The sequence below is a fragment of the Callithrix jacchus genome, chromosome 8 (genome assembly GCF_049354715.1).
Source record: "Callithrix jacchus isolate 240 chromosome 8, calJac240_pri, whole genome shotgun sequence".
Classification (NCBI taxonomy): domain Eukaryota; kingdom Metazoa; phylum Chordata; class Mammalia; order Primates; family Cebidae; genus Callithrix; species Callithrix jacchus.
The window spans coordinates 31469174-31487714 of record NC_133509.1 but is presented as its reverse complement, the minus strand read 5'-3'; the positions used below and the strand labels follow the sequence as shown (position 1 = coordinate 31487714).

The following is an 18541-nucleotide window of genomic DNA, read 5'->3' as shown; positions in this document are numbered from 1 at the left end:
GTGTGACACCAAATACCGCACCACAGCTCACACTGGCCTCATCAACTGACCTAATCAGATACTATTACCAAGATTTTTACTCCATCTAACTCTACTTTTTCTGAGCTTTCAACAAGCCAAACGGCAACTCACTGGCGCCTCAGTTTCTTATTAATTATGCTGTTCTTGGCTTCTAACCAACCTAACACGTGGAACCTTTCATTAGAACCTTCCTCACCGCAGGGTCCGCCGGTCCTACCAGCAAAGCCCAAAAGAAGCAAAATTTCCCGCCAAAGGCGGTTTCCAATTTCTGCGACGTAGAGGACCCGAGGGCAGCCGAAGAGCAGGCGCAGAAACAGACGCAACTTCCTAGCTGTGGGCGCTCATAGGTCCTCCACCGTCCCACAATCCTCTCGTTACATATTTCCGGTTTATCTAGCCCAGCCGTAAGCGGTTTCGCTATCAGTCGAGCAGCTGTGTTCGTGAACGTAGGTGGAAGGGATCGCTTCTCTTCGTTGACGTTGTTGGTGTTCACTGTTTGGAATTAGTCAAGTTTCGGGAATCACCGTCGCTGCCATCAACATGTCGGTCCCAAGCGCTCTCATGAAGCAACCGCCCATTCAGTCTACGGCTGGGGCCGTCCCGGTTCGCAATGAGAAAGGTACGGTGCTGACAACCCTCTTCCCAGCCGAATTTTACTCTTTCGGCCCCAGCAACCTCCAGATCTCTCCCAGGTCTGGAGAGGTCTGTCTCTCCCAGACAGACCACTTCTATCCCGCCAGCTCTCAAGATTTGGCTCCCAAATTCTTCGACCTTTCCACCCCCACCCACTCGCATCCGATCTTCTTCCTGTGGCCTGCTCTCATATTCAGCAAGCACCCCTTAGCCTACACAAATTCCTTAGACTAATATGTACATTATATATATTACATATATAAAAGTACTTAATAGTTACTTAGGAATTTAACTATATATCAGAATATAGATGTCTAATATCCTGGAATATATGTATTAGTCTAATATTAGAATATAATATCACTACATATTACTAGAATATATGTATTAGTCTACTTAGGAACTTAAGTATATATATATTAATCTAATAATTAGGGACTTAAGTATATATCAGAATATAAATATATAATATCAGACTAGATAGATATGTAGGTAGGTAGATACATAGACAGAGAGAATGCCTATTTGCTGGGCATTGTGCGGGATATAGTCCCTCTTTTGCTGTCCATAGAAGACTGCTTATGCTGCCCAGATTGGACTCGACGTCCTGGACTCCGGCTGTCCTCCTGCCTCAGCCTCCCAGGTAGACACCACCGTGTCTAGCCTCAACATGGATTTTGGGAATTATCTTTGAATCCCTATAGATATTTATTCATCTGAACTGCTTATGAATTCCATTGTGTACACTGTAACCAGCCAGAGGCGGTGGCTCACGCCTGTAATCCCAGCACTTTGGGAGGCCAAGGCAGGTGGATCCCAAGGTCAAGAAATGGAGATTATCCTGGCCGACATGGTGAAACCCCGACTCTACTAAAAATACAGAAATTAGCTGGGCATGGTGGTGTGCACCTGTACAGTCCCAGCTACTTGGGACGCTGAGGCAGGAGAATTGCTTGGACCTGGGAGGCGGAGGTTGCAGTGAGCCGTGATCGCGCCACTTCACTCCAGCCTGGCAACAAAGCGAGACTCGGTCTCAAAAAAAATAAATTAATTAATTAAATAAACTGTAACCCACAGTTTATTCCCTCCTGAGGGGCAGGTAGTTGTCCCATTGCTGTTTTTTTCCCCCTGTTAAAAAAGTGCTGCGGCTGGGCACTGTGGCTCACACCTCTGAGGTGGCGGATCACCTGAGGCTAGGAGTTCCAGACCAGCCTAGCCAACGTGGCGAAACCCCATCTCTACTAAAATACAAAAAATTAGCAAGGCGTGGTGGCAGGCACCTGTAATCCAGCTACAAGTTCAAGTTCTGCAGTTGTTGTTCTTTAGCCAATTCAGCTTTAATACCTCTCCAAAGTGAGTTGTAAAAATGTAAGAATTTGGCCGGGCGTGGTGGCTCATGCCTGTAATCCCAGCACTTTGGGAGGCCAGGGTGGACGAATCATGAGGACAAGAGATCAAAACCATCCTGCTAACATGGTGAAACTCCCTTGAACCCGGGAGGCAGAGGTTGCAGTGAGCTGAGATCGCACCACTGCACTCCAGCCTGGCAACAGAGCAAGACTGTTTCAAAAAACAAAAACAAAAAAGAATATAAGAATTTGTGGAGCACATTGGCTCACACCTGTAATCCCTCACTTCAGCAAGCTGAGGCAGGAGGATCACTAGAGGCCAGGAGTTCAAGACCAGCTTGGGCAACATAGCAAGACTCTCATTTCTACAAAAAAATTTAAAATTAGCTGGATGTAGTGATGTGTTCCTGCTACTTTGGGGAAGCCAAAGCAGGAGAATCACTTAATGCCCGGAAGTTCAAAGCTGCAGTGAGCTATGATTGTGCCGTTATACTCCAGCCTGTGCAACACCTTGAGACCCTGTCTCTTCAAAACAAGGCCGGGCGCAGTGGCTCACGCCTGTAATCCCAGCACTTTGAGAGGCCGAGGCGGATGGATCACAAGGTCAAGAGATCGAGACCATCCTGGTCAACATGGTGAAACCCCGTCTCTACTAAAAAATACAAAAAAAATTAGCTGGGCATGGTCGCGTGTGCCTGTAATCCCAGCTACTCGGGAGTTTGAGGCAGGAGAATTGCCTGAACCCAGGAGGCGGAGGTTACGGTGAGCCGAGATCACGCCATTGCACTCCAGCCTGGGTAACAAAAGCAAAACTCTGTCTCAAAGGCTGGGTGTGGTGACTCGCAGCTGTAATCCAAGCACTTTGGGAGGATGAGGCGGAAGGATCACGAAGTCAGGAGTTCAAGAGTAGCCTGGCCAACATGGTGAAATCCCATCTCTGCTAAAAATACAAAAATTAGCTGGGTGTGGTGGCTAAACCTAGAGAGCGTATTAGACACATGAACAAGATGCCCAGCATCACTAGTAATCAGGGGAATGCAAATTAGAATAACAAGATGCCATTTCACACCTGTTCCACCTGTTAGATTGGGCAAAAATGTAAAAATCTGATACAACCAAGTGTGTAAATGATGAATATATGGGAAATAAAGCTCTGAGGTTCTCAAAGTTTTTTTGTTGTTTTTTTTTTACATGGAGTCTCACTCTGTGCAGAATTGCGATCTTAGCTCACTACAACCTCTGCCTCCTGGGTTCAAGCAGTTCTCTGCCTCAGTCTCCCGAGTAGCTGGGATTACAGGCGCCCGCCACTACACCCAGCTAATTTTTGTATTTTTAGTAGAGACAGTGTTTCACCATGTCTCCAACTCTTGACCTCAGGTGATCCACCTGCCTCAGCCTCCCAAAGTACTGGAATTACAGATGTGAGCCATGGTCCCCAGCTATTTTTTTTTTTTTTTTGAGATGGAGTTACGCTCTTGTTAGCCAGACTGGAGTGCAGTGGGACGATCTCGGCTCACCGCAACCTCCACCTCCTGGGTTCAAGCAATTCTCCTGCCTCAGCCTCCCAAGTAGCTGGGACTACAGGCGCACACCACCATGCCCAGCTAATTTTTGTATTTTTAGTAGAGACAGGGTTTCATCTTGTTGACCAGGATGGTCTCGATCTCTTGACCTCGTGATCCACCCGCCTCGGCCTTCCAAAGTGCTGGGATTATAGGCGTGAGCCACCGGATTCCCAGCTTTCGTAAAGGTTTTCTAGCTTCTGAGTGTTCGTATATATTAAATTGGATTGAATACATACTTATACAAAACACACTTTAAGTTAGGGAGCTTACAGTCCTGTAGGGAATGTAAATATTTAAGATAAGTTTGTTTTTGTTTTAGTTTTTTCCCCCCACAAGATGAAGTCTTGCTCTGTCAGGCTGCAGTGTAGTGGTGCGATCTTGGCTTACTGCAACCTCCACCTCTTGAGTTCAAGCAATTCTCCTGCCTTAGCCACCCGGAATAGCTGGGATTATAGGTGCCCACCACCACACCCGGCTAATTTTTGAATTTTTAGTAGAGACGGGGTTTCACCATGTTGGCCAGGCTGGTCCCAAACTCCTGACCTCGTGATCTGCCTGCCTCAGCCTCCCAAAAGTGCTGGGATTACAGGCGTTAGCCACCGTGCCCAGCTGATAAATTTTTCATAGTTGGGTCTTTAATCCATCTGGAATTTTTGTGTCCATGGTAGAAGTTAGAGGTCTAATTTTACTATATGTTTGGCCAATTGTCCCTTCTCTGCTGATGGATTAGCCCATCCACTCTCTACTGATTTGTAATGCCACTTCTGTAATATACTCAAGTTCTCATATAAGCTTGTTTTTCTGCCCTCTACTCTGTTCAGTTGATCTCTGTGTACTTCCTGGGTCACTGACATATCTGGTAAGCTATTCCCTAACCCTCCTTCCCCACCCCCATCAGCTTTTATTCTTTTTCAGCATTTTCTTGGTTCTTTGGGGCCTCCTGTTCTTCCATATGATTTTGGAATAAGCCTAGCGACAACTTTTAATGGAACAGCATTAAAATGATAGATTATACATTTATAGGTTAATTCAGGCACAGCTGCCATCTTCTCATCTTTGAATGTGAAGTATTTGTTTATTTAGATCTTAGATGTTTTTCATCTTTCAATAAAATTATATCATTTTTCCCTAAAAGCCTGCACATTGTTTATTAGATTTATTCCTCACTGTTTTATACATTCGTTGTGATTTTTCATGGTATTTTAAAACTTCATTTTCTCCAGCCTGGGCAACACAGGAAGACCCCATCTCTACAAAAAATACAATAAATTACCTGGGTGGCACCTGCCTGTAGTCCCAGCTACCCAGAGGCTAAGGAGGGAGGATCACTTTAGCCCAGGAGTTTGAGGCTGCAGTGAGCCGTGATCATCCCACTGCATACCAGCGTGGGTGACAGAGACTCTTTCTCAAAAAGTAAAAAATATACCAGGCATGGTGGCTCACTCCTGTAATCCCAGCACTTTGGGAGGCCTTTGGCAAGAGGATTGCTTGAGCCCAGGAGTTCAAGACAAGCCTGGGCAACATAGTAAGACCTTGTCTCTTTAAAAAAAATTTTTTTAATTTATAGTCCCAAAAATAATTTTTTTGTAATCCCAGCTACTTGGGAGGCTGAGGCAGGAGAACAGTTTGAGCCTGGGAGTTCTCATATAAGGCTGTGGTGAGCCATGATTGTGCCACTGCACTCCAGCCTGGGCAACAGAGTGATTTAGACCCTGTCTCAAGAAAATCAATAAATAAAAATGAAATTGTATTTCCTAGTTATATGTAGCTAATAATATACAGGTATGCTTATTTTTATAAATAAGTTTTATATCCAGCATTTTTTCTGAATTCTTTTAGCTTATCTGTTATCTTGTGTTTTCTCCAAAGACAACCATATAATCTGCAAATTATGGCAATGTCCCCCTTTAAAATCCTTATAAATTTTCCTTACTGACCAAATTAGAACCATAATACAGTATTGACTAGAGGGTATGATAGGGACAACATTAGGATGCCCACTGTTTTTTATAGAGAATGCTTCTGGCCAGGCCCAGTGGCTCACACCTGTAATCCCCACACTGGGAGGCTGAGGCTGGCTGACAACCTGAGGTCAGGAGTTCAAGACCAGCCTGGCCCACATGGTGAAACCCTGTCTACTAAAAAATAAAAAATCGGCCGGTTGCAGTGGCTCACGCCTATAATCCCAGCATTTTGGGAGGCTGAGGCGGGGGGGATCACAAGGTCAATAGATCGAGACCATCCTGGTCAACAAGGTGAAACCCATCTGTACTAAAAATACAAAAATTAGCTGGGCATGATGGTGTGCACCTGTAGTCCCAGCTACTTGAGAGGCTGAGGCAGGAGAATTCCTTGAACCCAGGAGGTGGAGGTTGCGATGAGTCGAGATCATGCCATTGCACTCTAGTCTGGGTAACAACAGTGAAACTCTGTCTCAAAAAAAATAAATAAATAAAAAATTAAAAAATTAGCCAGGCATGGTGGTGGGCACCTGTAATCCGAGCTACTCAGGAGCCTGAGGCAGGGAGAATTGCTTGAACCCAGGAGGCGGAGGGTGCAGTGAGCTGGGATCATGCCACTGTGCTGTAGCATGGGTGACAGAGCAAGACTCCATCTCAATCAATCAATCAATAGAATGCTTCCATTGTTTTATCATTAAGTATAAAGTCTGCTGTATCGTTTAAAAAAAATGTGACTAAAAAATAGTAGACCAGGAGAGATGGCTCACACCTGTAATCCCAGCACTTTGGGAGACTGAGGCTAGAGGATCACTTGAGGCCAGGAGTTCAAGGCCAGCCTGGGGAACATAGTGAGACCCTCTCTCTACCTTTTTAAAAATAACAAAAATGAGTTAAAAATAGTATATTGCTTCCCCTCCCATTGTCTATCTACCTATGTATATTAATATAGATAGATAGATAGATGATTTTTTAAGACAGTCTCGCTGTGTTTCCCAGGCTGGAGTGCAGTAGCGTGATCTCAGCTCACTGCAACCTCCACCACCCAGGTACAAGTGATTCTCCTACCTTAGCCACCTGAGTATCCAGGATTAACAAGCATGTGCCACCACACCTGGCCAATTTTTGTATTTTTAGTAGAGACAGGGTTTCACCATGTTGGCCAGGCTGGTCTTGAACAGCTGGCCTCAATTGATCTGCCCACCTTAGCTTTCCAAAGTGGTGGGATTACAGGCATGAGCCACTGTACCAGCTATATATATTTTTGTATTTGACCCAGGGTCTTACTCTATCACCTGGGGTCGAGTGAGTGCCAGGGTGTGATCACAGCTTGCTGCAGCCTCTACCTCCTGGTCTCAAGCAATTCTCCCATCTTACCCTCCCAAGTAGCTTGGGACCACAGACATGCACCACCATGCCCAGAAATGCATGTCTGTAGAAAATTCTTTCTACTTTTAGTAGAGATGAAGTCTAACTGTGTTGCACAGGCTGGTCTTGAAATCCTGGGTTTAAACAATCTCCTGCCTCAACCTTCCAAAATGCTGGGATCAGAGGTGTGAGCCACCGCGCTCGGCCCCCTCGTTAATTTTCTAAGGTGAAACTATCCTTGTAGTCTTGGGCTAAATTCTAATAAGCTGTGTTGACTTAGGGGTTTTTTTGTTTAAGTAGTTTTTGGATAGTTTTTATACTGCTGGGATAAATTTGCTCTTATTTTAGTATTTTTGTATTGATGTTTGTAAGTGAAATCCACCTGAAGTTTTCCTTTGAACTGTCCAATTTGGTTATCAAGATTATACTCATAAAATAAGTTGGTTAGTTTTCACTGTCTCTCTTGTTCACTAGAATTGTTTGTATCTGTAAACAGTTACCTACTCTTGCAGGTTTGATAGCACATAAGGTAAAGGAAAAGAAGATAGAAATAGGTAAGGTTAGAATATTGAGTCATGTGGCAATATGTTATAAAAGATGCCATGGAAATCCCAGAGGGAACTACAATAATGCCTGAGCAGTATTTTAGTGTTATGTTCCTATATAAATCACTCTTACTATGTGCTGGGCACTGTTAAAAATAATTTGTTTAAAGGTATAGTTGAGGTAGAATAGCATGAATTTGTGATGGATGCAGTCTGCCCTTTTTAGGGGGACTTTTTCCTACTGTTACACTGCCTACCTTCCTCCACTTCATTGTACTCAAGGTAAGCCTCATTATCATTCGTATTGGCTTTCACAAGGAGGCAGTCTCATGACTTGGCCTTTGTAGGAAAACATTATTAGATGAATAGGTGGTTGGTTAATGGCTTTCTTCTCCTGCTTAGACTCTTGTCTACTAGGAATAAAGGGCTCTATTTGTAAAGGCCATGGGTTGAAGGACATTGAGAAAAAAATGTAAGTTACCTTTCTTGCCCAGGTGAGATTTCAATGGAAAAAGTGAAGGTAAAACGTTATGTGTCCGGAAAGAGGCCAGACTATGCCCCTATGGAGTCCTCAGATGAGGAGGATGAAGAATTTCAGTTCATTAAAAAAGCCAAAGAACAAGAAGCAGAGCCTGAGGAACAAGAGGAGGATTCATCTAGTGACCCACGGCTACGGCGTTTGCAGAACCGTATTAGTGAAGATGTGGAAGAAAGGTAATGTCTATGATGGTGTTTTCCTTGAACATGAACCTCTACAGCTTAGCAATAGCAATAATAGCTAATACTTGAATAGTACTGCCAAGTAGATTACATTTTCTAATTCTTGTAATTCACACAATAACTGTATAAGATAGGTACTATTATCCCAATTTCACAAAAGGGGGAAACTAAGAACACAAAGGGGCTAAGAAAGTAACATGACCAAAGTTACAGAGTGGCAGCTTCAGAAAACAACAGCTTATTTCTGGCCTAAAGCCCTTACTCAACTCCTTATCGAAATAGAAAACACAGATCATTCATTGGCTGTTAAGGTGAGTCTTTTTAGCACAGATGTTTTATAAACTTTGATAAATTGATTTTATATATCTACTTAATTCTAAATGCTAATATGGGGAAATGACACTGAAGTAGGAGAAAAGACCTCATAAAGTTCTCATGGTGGAAAGAGCCGCCCAGTGAGCGATTTTGTATGTTATGTGTCGATTGAGACATTACATTATAGAATAGGCCAAGGGTCCTCAAGTTTCAGGGTTCATAATTGTTTCAGGAGTTTTTTCACAGGGCTCCTGGGTCAAAACGGTTCTGTTTATTTTAGTTATTAAGTAGTTAGAGCCAAATAACTTAATAAGTATTTATATCCTAACAACTTTGTCACTTGAAAATTAAAGTGCCCATCAGGAAAAAAACACTTTTATTCATTCTCACATTACCATAGTTACTAGTGGAATTTTTGTGCCTGTTAGACACTGACAGCCTTTCAAACCTTGGAATCAGTACTGTCACTTTTTCATGTCTTGTTTTATATTGATTTTCACAATATCTTTTGCTTTTTTCACAGCAGCCACCAAAACCCAATTTCACAAAAATACGATGTGATTCAAAGGAATGTAGTGTGGCTTAATGTTGAAACTGAATTCCCTTGAGCTATTAAAAATATCCCAATGCATCCCTATGAGTTTGCTGGCTTGCTGTGGTGCCCCAGGATGCCTCAACATACATTTAGTATTTCAGACCCAACTTGACTGTTTGCTCTGACATCCTAGTTTAGTTTCTTTAATCTGCACCTCAGTTTCCCCCACTTCAAGACTTTAATATTAGATGGGCACGGTGGCTCACACCTGTAATCCCAGCAGTTTGAGAGGCTAAGTCCAGTTCAAGACCAGCCTGGATAACATGGTAAAACCCCATCTCTACAAAAAAAATACAAAAATTAGCCAGGTGTGGTGGCACACCTATAATTCCAGCTACTCAGGAGGCTGAGGTGGGAGGATCACTTGAGCCTGGGAGGCAGAGGTTGCAGTAAGCCAAGATCACGCCACTGCACTGCAGCCTGGGTGACAAAGCAAGACCCTGCCTGGAAAAAAAAAAAAAAAAAGACTTCAGTATTAATGAAGGCAAACAATGTGCTTTGTGGCTATGGAAATATGGTTGATACTACTTCATTTTTATGACATTGGTATAACATTTGGAGATACTGTTTTTCAGATTGGCTCGACATCGGAAAATAGTAGAACCTGAAGTGGTAGGAGAAAGTGACTCAGAAGTAGAAGGAGATGCTTGGCGCATGGAACGAGAAGATAGCAGTGAAGAAGAGGAAGAGGAAATTGATGATGAGGTATGATCAAGGAACATGGGAAGTGTTTTTCTGGGTATAAGAAAAAGTTGAGGCCAGTTTTCATTTGCTGAAGCATTAAAAACACAAAATCTCTGCTTTTGGCAGGACTCTGATCATGTTCCTTGTTTGCTGAAATTAAAAATTAAATTAAATTAATGAAATTAAAAATAGATTGATACTAAGTTGTGGTTTTTGTTTTCTTTTTTTCTTGTGAGACAGAGTCTTACTCTGTCACCAGACACCAGGCTGGAGTGTAGTGGCACGACCTTGGCTCACTGCAACCTCTGCCTCCCAGGTTCAAGCAATTCTCCTGCCTCAACCACCCAAGTAGCTGGGACTACAGGCATGCACCACCACACCCAGCTAATTTTTGTATTTTTTTAGTAGAGATGGGGTTTCACCATGTTGGCCAGGATGGTCTCAATGTCTTGACCTCATGATCTGCCTGCCTTGGCCTCCCAAAGTGCTGGAATTACAGGCATGAGCCACCATGCCCAGCCTGTTTTTTTTTTTTTTTCTTTCTCACTCTTGCCCAGACTAGGGTGCAGTGGTGCAATCTCGGGTCACTGCAACCTCCGCCTCCCAGGTTCAAGCGATTCTCCCGTCTCAGCCTCCCAAGTAGCTGGGGTTAACAAGCACATGCCACCACACCTGGCTAACTTTTTGTATTTTTAGTAGAGACGGGGTTTCACCCTGTTAGCCAGGATGATCTTGATTTCCTGACCTTGTGATCTGCCTGCCTTGGCCTCCCAAAGTGCTGGGATTACAGGCATAAGCCACCACTCCTGTCCAGTTGTATTTGTTTATATTTGCATTTGTTGTGTTTGATGAGACAAAAACAAAAAGCTACAGACCATTTGACTAACTGGCTTACATATGTGACTTGATAGGAAATAGAGCGGCGTCGTGGCATGATGCGCCAACGAGCACAGGAGAGAAAAAATGAAGAGATGGAAGTCATGGAAGTGGAAGATGAGGGACGTTCTGGAGAGGAGTCAGAATCAGAGTCTGAGTATGAAGAGTACACAGACAGTGAAGATGAGATGGAGCCTCGCCTTAAACCAGTCTTCATTCGAAAGTAAGTATCTCACAAGCCAGATCTGAATCCACTTAATTACCCCTTTCCAGGCATAGAGACAAGTCTGTGTTCTATCGTGCTATTCTGAAATCAAAGCACTGAGTGAAAGTGCTTTTGCCAGTGCTCTAGCCTTGCCAGACTAGCTGTTGAAGAATATCTTGGTGTTAGCAGAGAACCTGAGTTTGTTTTTACATATCTTTTTTTTTTTTCTAATTGAGCATATACCGGCAGGCGCAGTAGGTAGCCCACGCCTATAATCCCAGCACTTTGGGAGGCTGAGGCAGGTGGATCATAAGGTCAGGAGATTGAGACCATACTGGCCACCATGGTGAAACACCATCTCTACAAAAAAAAAAAAAAATTAGCTTAGCTGGGCATGGTGGCACACACCTGTAGTCCCAGCTATACGGGAGGTTGAGGCAGGAGAACTGCTTGAACCCAGGAGGCGGAGATTGCAGTGAGCTAAGACCACTGCACCACTGCACTACGGCCTGGGTGACAGTGCAAGACTCTGTCTCAGAAAAAAAAAAAAGAAAAAAGCATAGATCTGTCCAAAGCCTTTATTTTTTATTTTTATTTTGGAGATGGAGTTTTGCTCTTGTCGCCCAGACTTGAGTGCAGTGGCTCAGTCTCGGCTCACCACAACCTCTACCTCCAGGGTCCAAGCGATTCTCCTGCCTCAGCCTCCTGAGTAGCTGGGATTACAGGTGTATGCCACCATGCACAGCTAATTTTTTTTTAGTAGAGATGGGGTTTCGCCATGGTGGCCAGGATGGTCTTGAACTCCTGACCTCAGGTTATCTTCCTGCCTCAGCCTCCCAAAATGCTGGGATTACAGGCATGATCTATCTTGCTCAGCTAGGGCCATATAGTTTTAAGCACAAGATTAAACTCAACAGGCAAATTCCTATTCCTTTCCTAATGGTTAAAAATCCTACTTCTTACTGGCCAGCAGGTTCTTTGCTGTTCAGGCAGTTCTCAAAGATGAATGTGATTTTAGTGCTCTGGGATGATGGCTGGGTACGGTGGCTTATGCCTGTAATCCCAGCACTTTGGGAGGCCAAGGTGGGTCGATCACAAGGTCAGGAATTCAAGACCAGCCTGGCCAACATGGTAAAACCCCATCTCTACTCAAAAATACAAAAAAAAGTTAGCCAGGCATGATGGTGGGCACCTTATCCCATCTACTCAAGAGGCTGAGGCAGAGAATTGCTTGAACCTGGAAGGCAGAGGTTGTAGTGAGCTGAGATCACACCACTGCACTCCAGCCTGGGCAACAGAGCAAGATTCGATCTCAAAAAAAAAAAAAAGACCTGGAATGACTCAGCATTTTTTGTTCTTTGCAAATATAGCCAAAGATTGTTTGGTTTTGTCTGATTTGGATGGGACTAGGTCTGGGGGAACAGAGAACTCCACTCTAAGGACTTTGGGCAATTAACAGGACCTCTGTGATGCAGGAAGGACCGAGTGACAGTTCAAGAACGTGAAGCCGAAGCATTGAAACAGAAGGAGCTGGAGCAGGAAGCAAAACGCATGGCTGAGGAAAGGCGCAAGTACACACTCAAGGTACTAGAGAGTGGTTGCAAGGATTGAGTGCAAGAAATAGTGTATAAAGTTTGTCTGAGGAGAGTAAGGAAGTCCAGGCTGAATTGTTCTCCCTATCTAGATTGTTGAAGAGGAAACCAAGAAAGAGCTGGAAGAGAACAAGCGATCCCTGGCTGCACTGGATGCACTTAATACTGATGATGAAAATGATGAGGAGGAGTATGAGGCATGGAAAGTTCGGGAGCTAAAAAGAATCAAGAGGGACAGAGAAGATAGAGAAGCGTGAGTAAAAAGATGAACCTAGAGTTAATGCTGCTAATGGAACAGGTTTCTAGTAGGATACTTCTGAGACTCATTATCTACTGTGACTGTGAGTTCCTTTCTAGCCATCTACAGAGTTCTTGGTGCTGGGTGAGTTTCCTATAATTGGAATGTGAGTTTCACTTGTTATAGTGAAAACAGGGAAAAGAAACACATTTGTCACATGTGTCCATAACAGAGTGCCAGCCAGTGCTCCCTGCAGTTTCGTAGCTGACACAAAAAACAGTAACTGTTAGTAGTTATCTCTTACTGTATACAACCCAACCCACAATTGAGTGGCTTGAAACAAATTACTTTTCACAATTTTGGAGGATGACTGAACAGTTCCTATACTGGTTTCACCTGGGCTCACTTATGTAGTTGCATCCAGCTAGAGGGATGATTGGGCTAGAAACTTAAAAGGGCTTCACTCACATGCCAGTAGTAGGTGCTGGCTATCAGTTAGGATGCCTCACTTCTCCTCCACTGGATTAGACTGGCTTCCTTACATAGCAGTCTCAGGGTACCATTCTAAGAGGACAAGGTCCCCTAACACTTAGGTTCCAGAACTCATACATCCGTTTTGCCACATATTGGTCAAAGCAAGTCACAAGGCCAATCTGGCTTGCTTAAAGATGGAGAAATAGACTCTACCTCTGGATAGGAGCAGCAGCAAAGTCATACTTTTTGAAAACAAGCATGCATACTGTGAGGGGAAGAATTTGTGGCAGTTAAATAATCTACAGTCTGTTAGAGCAGAACCATTTTTCTTTTTGAAATGGAGTTTCCCTCTTTTGCCCAGGCTGGAGTGAAAAGTCACAACCTTGGCTCACTGCAACCTCTGCCTCCCAGCGTCAAGCGATTCTCCTGTCTCAGCCTCCAGAGTAGCTGGGATTACAGGCGTGTGCCACCACGCCTGGCTAATTTTTTTATTTTTAGTAGAGACTGGGTTTCACCGTTTTGGCCAGGCTGACCTCGAACTCCTCACCTCAGGTAATCCACCCACTTCGGCCTCCCAAAGTGCTGGGATTACAGGTGTGAGCCACCATGCCCAGTTCAAGAAGAATCATTTCTGAGCTGCATCACCCATTCCTGTAAATTACTAGGTATGAGATGATAATCCCAGATTATAAAGGGAAACAATCAATAGATAACTCAAGGCTGGGCGCAGTGATTCATACCTGTTATCCCAGCACTTTGGGAAGCTGAGGTGGGCAGATCACTTAAGGCTAGGAGTTAGAGAGCAGCCTGGCCAACATGACAAAACACCATCTATACTATAATGTGAAAATTAGCCATCTTGGTTGTGTGTGCCTGTTAGTCCCAGATACTCAGGGGCTGAGGCAGGAGAATCACTTGAACCCAGGAGTCAAAGGTAACAGTGAACTGATATCATACCACTGCACTCCAGCCTGAGTTGGAGTGAGACTGTCTGAAAAAACAACCAAAATTTGCCTGAATATGAGCCATATAAGCTACACATAATAGATAAAACTCCATCCTCATCCCGTAGTTTTGTTTTTGAGACCGTCTTACTCTCACTCAGTCTGGAATACAGTGGTGTGATCTCGGCTTACTACAACCTCCACCCCCTGGGAGTCAAGTAATTCTGCTTCAGCTTCCAGAGTAGCTGGGACTACAGGCATGTGCCACCACGCCTGGCTAATTTTTTAATTTTTAGTAGAGACTGGGTTTCACCGTTTTGGCCAGGCAGGCCTCGAACTCCTCACCTCAGGTAATCCACCCGCCTTGGCCTCCCAAAGTGCTGGGATTACAGGCATGACCATCATGCCCAGCCCTCAGTCTGTAGTTTCTAAGGTTCTTATCCTGGACTTGAACGAGTAGGAGTCCAAGTGCCCTTTTAAATTGTACACAAGGCTGGGCATGGTGGCTCATATCTGTAATCCCAACACTTTGGGAGGCCAAGGGTCAGGAGTTTGAGACCATCCTGACCAACATGGTGAAACCCCATCTTTACTAAAAATAAGAAAATTAGCCAGGCATAGTAGCATACACCTGTAATCCCAGCTACTAAGGAGGCTGAGGCAGGAGAATCGCTTGGACCTGGGAGGTGGAGGTTGTAGTGAGCCAAGATTGTGCCACTGCACTCCAGCCTCAGTGACAGAACAAAACTGCATCTCAAAAAAAAAAACAAAACAAAAAAAAAAACTGTACACAAAATTATGTGTATATATGCTTTTTTTTTTTTTTTTTTTTTTTGGAAAAAGGGGATATCACCCCCTCTCTCCCTAATAGTGGCTAAAAAGTTACTGCAATCTAATTAATAACAGTAATCTTTGGTTTATGACATGCAAGCACCTATATGATTCTGATACACTTACATAAAGGAATATCACCGAAGTCCTGGACAGTTATTTTAAATTCACTGATTTTTTTTAAAGCTAAGAATACTTTTTAGGGAAAGAGAATTTGTAATGTTGCAAAATGAAGCAGTAATAATAGTATGTCTGAACCTCAAAATGGCTAGAATCAACTTTTGGAAGTGGACAATACCTAGTCTGGCAAAAATAATGAAGACCAACTTACCCTTTTGTTTATTGAGCTCCTGATCTTGATTCCTAATAGGCAGCGACTAGAATTAAAGAGGGTGAATAATATTTGGAATGACATGGGACTGTTATTTTCAGATAATTTGGTCTTTCTGAAGCTGTAACAGTACCAATAAATTGTTTTGCTCCCTGGACAGGCTTGAGAAGGAGAAAGCAGAAATTGAACGCATGCGAAACCTGACTGAGGAAGAGAGAAGAGCTGAGCTTCGGGCAAATGGCAAAGTTATTACCAACAAAGCTGTTAAGGGCAAATATAAGTTCTTACAGAAGTATTATCACAGGGGTGCCTTCTTCATGGTAAGAAGTGAGAAGAGAGTCCAAAAATTGGGCAGTAGGAATAACTCAGATACTGAATTATTTTTTCTCCTCAAGAATGTTATTTTCACTTGCCAGTGGTCAGCTTTCTCATTTGCTGTTTCCCTCTGAAGAATATAAACTCAGAGAAAAGCATCATCAGTAATTGGATTATAGAAGTGTAATCAACTCTCTTTTGGCCCCAGCTCTCAAAAAGAGGAAATGATGTAATAGACATATATTTTTTTTTTTACGAGACAAAGTCTTGCTGTCACCCAGGCTGGGATACAGTGATATGATTATAGTTCACTGCAACCTTGACCTCCTGGGCTCAAACTATGCACCTGCTTTAGCCTCCAGAGTAGCTGAGACTATAGGCATGCACCACCATGCCTGGCTAATTTTTCTTTTTGCTAATTGCTAGTTTTTCAATTTTTTGCAGAGACCAGGTCTCACTATATGTTGCCCAGGCTGATCTTGACCTTTGGGCCTCAAGCAATCCTCCCACCACAACCTCCCAAAGTACTAGGATTACAGGCATGCGCCATCATCCCCAGCCTTAGATAAACTGAGGAAATGAAATGGAGAAGTGATCTATATAGATAGTGGACTAATTAGGTCCTCCAAATCACATAGTTGTTATTATTTCATACCTGAATAAGAAGTTTTGGGTATGTGAAAACCAAACTGCAAATAGCTTTACATTAATTCACATTTGGGTGGTAAAAGGTTCACTTCATTCTGAACTGACAAAGTACCTAAGCATAACTAACCAAAAGAATGGTTTATTATCTAACCATTAGGTGGAGTGCCATCTTTGTTCTTCACGTAAAGTCTAAAGTCAAAATACCAATCTGCTAACCCTGTATGGTTTATGATTTTGTCATGTTAAAGCAGTTTGTATCAAAAACTAGACGAGCTTTTTCAACTGTTTAGCAAATTCTAAATATCCCCACCGCAACTAAATTCCTGCCCTTCACTTTAGATGTGAGTTTAAAGTCCCAATAAAATATCCAGCTTATATAAAAGGCAGTAGAAAATCCAGGATTGGAGATTGGAGAGGCCTGTGCAGAGCTGAAGTCACATGAGTAAATGAACACATTGAGTGCAGAGAGAATAAGCCAACCTTTGAGTCATGTCTATATTCAAGGAGAAAATCAGGCATAGTTGCGTGCACCTGTAGTCCCAGCTACTCAGGAGGCTGAAGTAAGAGCATCACCTGATCCTGGGCGGTCAAGGCTGCAGTGAGCAGTGATCACACCACTGCACTCCAGCCTGGACATCAGAATGAGACCCCCCCCCGTCTCAGGGAAAAAAAATTAAAGATAATACAACAAAGGAAAAAGAATCTCTTCAACTAGATGTAAGCTCTTGAAGAAAGACTCAATACCCTCTGCTTTCTTTGTATCCTTCATTGTAAAGTATGTTTGTGGTTTGAATATATAGGAAATAAAGCCACTAGACTGATAAGATTCTTCTCTACAGGATGAGGATGAAGAAGTATACAAGAGAGATTTCAGCGCTCCTACCCTGGAGGATCATTTCAACAAGACCATTCTTCCTAAAGTCATGCAGGTATGGGGAACCTTAATAACATGAAAAAGTAATGTATTGACAGATGAGGTATGGTTTGATGGTGTAACCATCCTACATCTTCCCTCAGGTCAAGAACTTTGGACGCTCAGGTCGCACCAAATATACTCACCTTGTGGATCAAGATACCACTTCCTTCGACTCAGCTTGGGGCCAAGAGAGTGCCCAGAACACAAAGTTCTTCAAACAAAAGGCAGCTGGGGTACGAGATGTATTTGAACGGCCATCTGCCAAGAAGCGGAAAACTACCTAGGGTAGTTTTGCTTATTCTTCCAACTGTGGAACACGAGGGGAAGTCTCAGCATATGGTCCTTGATTTGCTTTTTCATTATTTCCTTGGCCCCTGTATCCAGCTATTGGACCTACCTTTTATAATTCTGATACTGGGTAGCCCAGACTTGGAAGGTGCTTTGCGAGGTTTGGACTCATGCTGAGAAACCCACAAGGAAAGCACTGTCCAGGTAGAATTAGAAGCTTCCTGCTTAAAACTATTTCTGAGAAATCTTAGGTTTTATCACTGCTATGGTTTCCCATATTTACTTGGGACTGTTCTGAGTTTTTTTCCAGCCCTTAGCTTGGGTTAGAAAAGTGGGCATGTAAGTGAACAATGCATTACTTCTACCTTAGGTTTAGGAGTAATATACCAGGAAATCTAAGCTCATAGAAATATGTTTTCCATTTTTGCTTGGGGTCCATTTTTCTACGGGTACATACTTTTTGATCCATGTATGTGTGCATGTCAAGAAATAAAAGAATCATCCACCAAGGAGATTTTTAGCATGATACTGGAAATGATGTCCAGGCTGACAAGCATTAATTACCTATTAAAGTAAAAGGTAACAGAATCGTCAGGGAGAAGGTGTTTCACATTTTGATCATTCCCTTTGATCTCAGGAACTAGCCAGGCTTTAAACAGCATCTGGATTTATTCCATGACCAAACAATTGAGTGTCCTATGATAAAAATTAATGTAAATAGTTACTATGAGGGGCCGGGCGCAGTGGCTCAAGCCTGTAATCCCAGCACTTTGGGAGGCCGAGGCGGGTGGATCACGAGGTCAGGAGATCGAGACCATCCTGGTCAACATGGTGAAACCCCATCTCTACTAAAAATACAAAAAAAATTAGCTGGGCATGGTGGCGTGTGCCTGTAATCCCAGCTACTCAGGAGGCTGAGGCAGGAGAATTGCCTGAACCCAGGAGGCAGAGGTTGCAGTGAGCCAAGATCGCGCCATTGCATTCCAGTCTGCATAACGAGCAAAACTCTGTCTCAAAAAATAATTAATTAATTAATTAATTACTATGAGGTGGTAAACACATAAAGATGAACATAAGTACAAGTCGCTATTGTGTGGGATACAATCTAAGAATTATCCTAGTCAGAATGA

General features: G+C 43.2%; 1 protein-coding gene across 1 annotated transcript; it reads left to right on the top strand.

Annotated features, from left to right (window-relative positions):
- Positions 1-425: 425 nt before the first annotated feature.
- On the top strand, positions 426-17923 carry MFAP1 (microfibril associated protein 1). The gene is made up of 9 exons (XM_002753388.7): positions 426-640; positions 7934-8153; positions 9645-9774; positions 10665-10852; positions 12310-12418; positions 12519-12679; positions 15405-15564; positions 17047-17136; positions 17225-17923. Exons 1-9 carry the CDS (start codon positions 562-564, stop codon positions 17405-17407), a joined length of 1320 nt encoding a protein of 439 aa, XP_002753434.1. The 5' UTR covers positions 426-561; the 3' UTR covers positions 17408-17923.
- Positions 17924-18541: the final 618 nt, after the last annotated feature.

Bases quoted from the DNA above. Each gene is read 5' to 3' on its own strand.
- MFAP1 (XM_002753388.7), top strand. From the start codon at position 562: ATGTCGGTCCCAAGCGCTCTCATGAAGCAACCGCCCATTCAGTCTACG. The intron at 9,775-10,664 runs GTATGATCAAGG...GTGACTTGATAG, and splicing joins AAGAGGAAATTGATGATGAG to GAAATAGAGCGGCGTCGTGG. The intron at 12,680-15,404 runs GTGAGTAAAAAG...CTCCCTGGACAG, and splicing joins GACAGAGAAGATAGAGAAGC to GCTTGAGAAGGAGAAAGCAG.